Source organism: Oryza glaberrima, chromosome 8 (assembly GCF_000147395.1).
Source record: "Oryza glaberrima chromosome 8, OglaRS2, whole genome shotgun sequence".
Taxonomy (NCBI): domain Eukaryota; kingdom Viridiplantae; phylum Streptophyta; class Magnoliopsida; order Poales; family Poaceae; genus Oryza; species Oryza glaberrima.
The window spans coordinates 9638607-9644852 of record NC_068333.1 but is presented as its reverse complement, the minus strand read 5'-3'; the positions used below and the strand labels follow the sequence as shown (position 1 = coordinate 9644852).

Here is a 6246-nt window from a genome sequence, read left to right as displayed (position 1 = left end):
GGAATTCGTCACAGAAGGTCATATTTCTTGTAGTGTACCCAATAGGTCCAAACACCTAGTAGCTCGAGGGTCGTCTCTCGCACATCTAGGAGTTCGACAGTGATGCTACATGTCTGTGTGCACGGTGCGCCAGGTGTGGGGGTACTCGCACCGGGAACAAGGAATGATGCGCGCCAACCCTTGCCCTACCAAGTCATGCGCCGCTAGAGAAAGGTCGTAACTCCATCCGAAAATACTTGTCTTTTTATGATTCAAATTTTGTCCCAAAATACTTGTCACTATGTAGTGCTAATTGTCCCATCAATCACTTTCTATTCAAAAGTTTTCCCATTTTACCCTCAATAACCATTCTACTTCCCATCATGCATTATTCAATAAGGGGTATTATAGTCTTTTTTATTAAACCTTGATCTATCCTAAACAACCTAGAATGATAACTATTGTGGGACGAAGGGAGTATAATGTATCATTCAATACTCTATTTTTCAGACATCTATGTTAGATATATTATTGAAACTCTTTTTATGGGAAAGAGTGGGAAAGATTAGAATTGAGGCTTTTATGTTAGTACATATTATATGTACTCATCATTACAACATCAACATGCTCTTGGACTGTTTTTGTTCATAATATCTTCACACAAGTGAGAGAACAATGATCATAAAGTGGTTCGAAGTATGATATGTAGTATGACAACAATTCAAAGGGAAGAAAACAAAATAAGTTTGCTAAAGTATTGTCTTTATTAATTTCCATCTTGGACTTTCAACCGATCATAGTAAATATGCAAACCAACGGAGGCATGCATATACACTTTATTGGGCCCAAGCTAAAACATGCATATTGAAAAGCAAACACATGTTGGGATTCCTTCTACGGATAGAGCTCAGTGATGGCCAAAAACCCCAAAACAGGCCTTGTCTTGTAATGACTAAATCCCGCATCCATGAATATCTTATGCCATTCATGCTGATCACGTTCCTTGCCTGATGTTATCACCATCATCAATAGATCAAATGAAACTTGAGCTTCAAACATGTCTTTAGAAGGGGATCCAACCACTATGTCGATGATAATAACTTTTCCTCCTGGTTTCTGAGCATGAATAGCATTTCTACATTGTTTTAGGATCCTTACACAATCCTCATCGTTCCAGTCATGTAGAATATACTGCATGTAATAGTTAATGAATTGAACACAATTAGGCACCAATAAAATATGATATATGTCACAACAGTAATGCATAAAAGTAAAGGATTTTTTTTTCTAAATTTAGGTCTTTGATTGTACCTTGAGCAGAACGGCATCAGTTGGTGGGATTTGTTCCATCATGTCACCTGCAATATACTCAACTATGCCATCCACCATGATAGTATCGATTACATTTGGAAGATCCAGTACCGAGCACTTGATATGTGGGAAAGCCTTAGCAATGGCTCTTGCTGTTGTGCCAGTACCACCACCAACATCAACCAATGAGCTAATCCCCTCAAACACCTCACCACATTTGCTAATAATAAAATTGATTGCAAGACGACTATCGGAACCCATGCCAGCATTGAACACCTCATTCATGTTAGCATCACGACTCATAACACCCCACAAGTCTGTGCCATGAGCAGCCCTAAATGGCATCTCTATGGCAACCTCTTTGTCCTCAGTCATGAACCAGTCAGATAGATTCATAGCTGCAGACACATGATACTTGGTGGTTTGGGAGAGCACAAACGGAGAGAGGCTTCCATGCCCACCGATGCCACCAATGCTACCATCCACAAGGAGGCGAGACAATGGTGTGAGGCGGTATATGCCCATGCCTTTCTCGGTTACCTCTTCATCAATAGTTGGGTTATCGAGGGAAAAAACACCTACCGCGGCAAGAAACCTCATGAGGCGAGGCAGATGAGGCTTTCTGGTCTCAGGCACTGGAAAGGAGATGACCAGTTCCGATAGTGAGGCAGAACCACCACAACGATGAATGGCGTTGGGGATCCCAAGCTTGATAGCACACTCAAGCGCCATGGCTTTCAGGTAGCTAAAGGTGAGATTCCAAAGCTCTGCATGTGCTTGCAGAAACTCCGGATTGAACGAGGAGTCTGTCATGGGTGTGGTCACTTGGATTTTCTCCATGGAAATTGCTAGCCAAGATGTTTTCTGTATGTGTAGTTGTTATGATGAGAAGGGAGTGATTTATAGCCTTGAACTTGATAAACACAAGGTCTTTGCTACCTCAATCCAAGCCAAGAAAATGAATGCAATGGTCCACTAGCTAGCATGACACCTGTCACCATTAATTTTACCCTGCAACCCTCCACTAACTGGTATGCCACCTGTCATTATTAATTTCACCATATAACACACCACTGACTAATATGCCACCTGTCAATATTCATTTCACCATACAACCCACCATTAGCTGGTCCAATCAGCACAAATGTCACTAGTCCTCCACTATATGGTATGCCACCTATCAACATTAATGCCACGAACCCTCCACTATATGATATGCCACCTGTCATCATTAATTTCACCATATAACCCTCCACTAGATGATATGACACCTGTCATCATTAATTTCACTATGCAACCCTCCACTAACTAGTATGCCACCTGTCACCATTAATTGCACCATACAACCCATCACTGGTTGTATGCCACCTGTCATCATTAATTTCACCAACCCTCCACTATATGATATACCACCTGGCAGCATTAATTTTACCAACCCTCTACCTTATGGTATGCCACCTATCATCATTAATTTCACCAACCTTTAGGGATGGCAATGAAGCGTGTTGAGGGCAAGTTGGGCCAGAACACCCTAGTAGGGTTGTCAACAAGCCGAGCTCGAGCGAGCCTGCTTATCTAGGCTCGAGTTTGGAATAGACTTGAACCGAGCCTCATCATGTCTCGATCTTTATGTTGGGCTCGTATTCGGCTCGTTCGAACTTTGAGCTTTTCACAAGCTCGGAGTATTGGCATAGATATATTATAGGCATGCAAGCTTGACTGTTTGAAGTGGTAGTACTTAGTAGCAGCGAGCTTGACTGCTTGAAGTAGTAGTACTACTAGTACTTTCCTTGCAGGCTTTATAGCAAGTACAATAGCAGGCTATAAGCTAGCTATAAACATATTTCAAAGAGATAAAGGAAGAAAGAGAAGAGCAGCGGACTACAGATCTGTAGCCAGCTGCAGCATGGACTCCAAGACGTAATGTGTATATGACAGATGGGACCATATATTAATAGTATAGTAAGCAATTATTATATGAATTGGCTATTACATTGGCTATAGATGATTTGGAGCTAGTAGTAGACTGTACTATTAAACTTGCTCTTATGGGAAAGATGATGCAACAATGCACTGCACCGATGGAGAATTGGAGATGCACCCTATTACTGACAAGTCTACCATGCAACTTTTTGTTGGAAAATGTGCTGGATGGTTGGCTTCGTGGAGAAAACTAGCTGTTGTGAAAAATTAAATGAAGATAGGTTCAGACTTGCCGTGAGCTTGTAACGTGTGGCAAAGTAACAAGGTGTACTTTTTTAATTGTAAGTGATCAGTTGGGCTCGTCTCCTCGGTGTGAGAGCTCGGGCTTGGCTCGTTTGATGTTCTAGTCGAGCTCGAACCAAGTCTAAGACGAATCGAGTTCAAGTAGCTTGCGAGCCTCGAGCTTTTCTGACAGCCCAACGCCCCAGTACCTGACCCCCGACTTCGTCACTCGGCCCCAGCCCCGATCTCCAAATTGGGGATATTTGCCCCCATCCCTGTACGGGTCCCCACCCCCAACCGGGTCCTCGACGGAGAAGATAACAAGAAGATGAAGCCACCACGAAGCTGCCATGTTAGAGGAGCACCAGGTGCCATTGTTATGATGGAGGGAGAGGAGATCGAAGCCAGTTGCCGGCTAGCTGGCAAGCTGGAACGTACACAAGGTAGCGGCTAGGCGGACTATTGAGAAGAGGTGGACGAAATCTAACAGAAGACCTCACCAGCGGTGAACTAGGGGTGTTTCCGGTGGCGAGGCGAGAAGCGTCGATTCCACTAGCAGCGCCATATGCGAGCAGCAGTGTCGGGAGTCAGGATGGAAAGGGGCGATGCGAGAAAGCGAGAAGCGGCGAGTGTGGCATCAGGATGGAATCACGAGCGCGTGACGGTGTGTGCTAGTGGGAGCAAAAGGGATTGAGTTAAAGATATCGAGGGTTACTTGAGGTGTACTTTCCTTGGGCCTAGTGGGCTTTATTTGTAATGGGCTATTAAGTGTTTATCTTTTGTTTTGTATTTTCAGGGCCCCTTAGGTCACCCAGGGGTAAAACTACAAACACGCCCCAGGCCTCGCTCAAGATCAGGGCCCGGCCCCGACTGCCCCACAGGTAGATAATTTGACCTGGCCCTGTTCACAACGGGGAAATTCCACCCCTACCAACCCTCCACTGTATGATATACCAACTATCAGCATTAATTTCACCAAACCTCCACTTTATGGTCTGCCACTTATCACCATTAATTTCACCAATTCTTCACTATATTATATACCACCTGCCAGCATTATTTTCACCAACCCTCCACAATATGATATACCACCTGCCAACACTAATTTCACCTCCACTTTATGATATACAACTTGCAACCATTAATTTCACTAATCCTCCGTTGTATGATATACAACCTGTCAGCATTAATTTCACCAACCCTTTACTATATTATATGCCACTGTCTCCATTAATTTCATAATGCAATCCTCCACTATATGATATACCACCTGTCAGCATCGGGCTTGAAGCTCTCGCCTTACCAACGAGCCGACTTAATTTCACCAACCCTCCACTTTATGGTATGCCACTTGTCATCATTAATTTCACCAACCCTCCATTATATGATATACCACTTGCTAGCATTAATTTCACCAACCCTCCACTTTATGGTATGCCATTTATCACCATTCATTTCACCAATCCTCCACTGTATGATATACGATCTGTCTGCATTAATTTCACCAACCCTCTACTATATGGTACACCACCTGTCTACATTAATTTCATAATGCAACCCTCCATTAGATGATATGCCACCTGTCACTATGCAACCCTCTACTAGCTAGTATGTCACATGTCACTACCATGGAACCCTCCATATATGGTATGCCACCTGTCACAGTTAATTTTCACCAGCCCTCCTCTATATGGTATGTCATCTATGACTATTAATTATTTTGGCAAAATTTGCTACATGACATAAAAAAAGTGTAATTAGCTAGGAGACCGTAAGAACGCGTATTTATTTTAGGGCATCACAAAAAACTGGTAATTAGCTCCCGGACACCTCCAACATTATTTTATTATTTTCGGAGGAATAGGAGAGAGAAATAGCTGTGTAAGTACGGTTCTATAAGAGAGAGAAATAGCTGCTATGTAAGTACGGTTCTACCCTTCGAATTTTTTTCATTTTCTTTATTCTTTCTTATTCTTTTCTCTCTTTCTCTCTCTACTATATCTTCAAGTGAGCCCGAGGGCAGTGGCGGAGGACGAGAAAAAAAATAGGCAAATTTTGCTACAGGACACTGTGACTTCACCGTTTTAGCTATAGGACACCGTACGAAGTGACTTTTGGGGAAGACACCTTATAAACGTGGTAATTTGCTAGAGGACATTGCATCCATTAAAATAATAATTTTCGGTAGGATGAGAGAGAAAAATCACGTGAAATTGTCAGAAATACCCCTGAATCCACATGTCAGCTCTCCCATCTATTTTCTCTCTCACCCGACTATGGCAGATGGCGGCAGGAAGTCCGTCGCGGCGGCGCTGGCTGTGGCCTGCTTCCGGTGGTGGTAGTGGGTTCAGGACGGCGGCAGCCACGTGGCTAACTGGCTATGGTGGCGCCCTTGTCCCTCCAGTCCAGGGAGTCCGGAAGAGCCTCGACGCCGGCAATTTAATCGAGATTCGCTAGATGTTTCTCTCTCATGGCAAGAAGATGGATAATCAACAGAACTCCAAAATTAACAGCTCATAGGCTTACCAATGAACAATCTTTCCCAAATTTAATGAGCACAACGATGAGAACAGGGTATTAGCAGCCTAATTAAACAGCAACAGTGCCACATGATACATTCATCAGGATCCACCGGAGGCGGCAGGGCGTCGACGACGAGGCCGCGCATGCCAGCCTTGAGCTCGTTGTCGCAGAACCTGCGGTACTCGGCGGTGTTGCCGGCCTTCTTGCACACCTGGACCATGACGAGCT

At 43.9% G+C, this 6246-nt stretch overlaps 1 protein-coding gene across 1 annotated transcript; it reads right to left on the bottom strand.

The window, feature by feature from the left end:
• Window positions 1-734: 734 nt before the first annotated feature.
• On the bottom strand, window positions 735-4060 carry LOC127783026 (flavonoid O-methyltransferase-like protein Os11g0303600). Its single transcript, XM_052310317.1, has 3 exons — window positions 4007-4060; window positions 1291-2154; window positions 735-1170 (listed from the first exon to the last, which is right to left on the bottom strand). Exons 1-3 carry the CDS (start codon window positions 4058-4060, stop codon window positions 874-876), a joined length of 1215 nt encoding a protein of 404 aa, XP_052166277.1. The 3' UTR covers window positions 735-873.
• Between the last annotated feature and the right edge of the window lie 2186 nt (window positions 4061-6246).

Excerpts from the sequence above, each read along its gene's own strand:
- LOC127783026 (XM_052310317.1), bottom strand. The coding sequence starts at position 4,060 with ATGGCGCTGCTAGTGGAATCGACGCTTCTCGCCTCGCCACCGGAAACA. Across the intron at positions 2,155-4,006 it reads CGCCACCGGAAACACCCCTA|AAAACATCTTGGCTAGCAAT; the intron begins GTTCACCGCTGG and ends CTACACATACAG. Across the intron at positions 1,171-1,290 it reads CTGATGCCGTTCTGCTCAAG|TATATTCTACATGACTGGAA; the intron begins GTACAATCAAAG and ends TATTACATGCAG.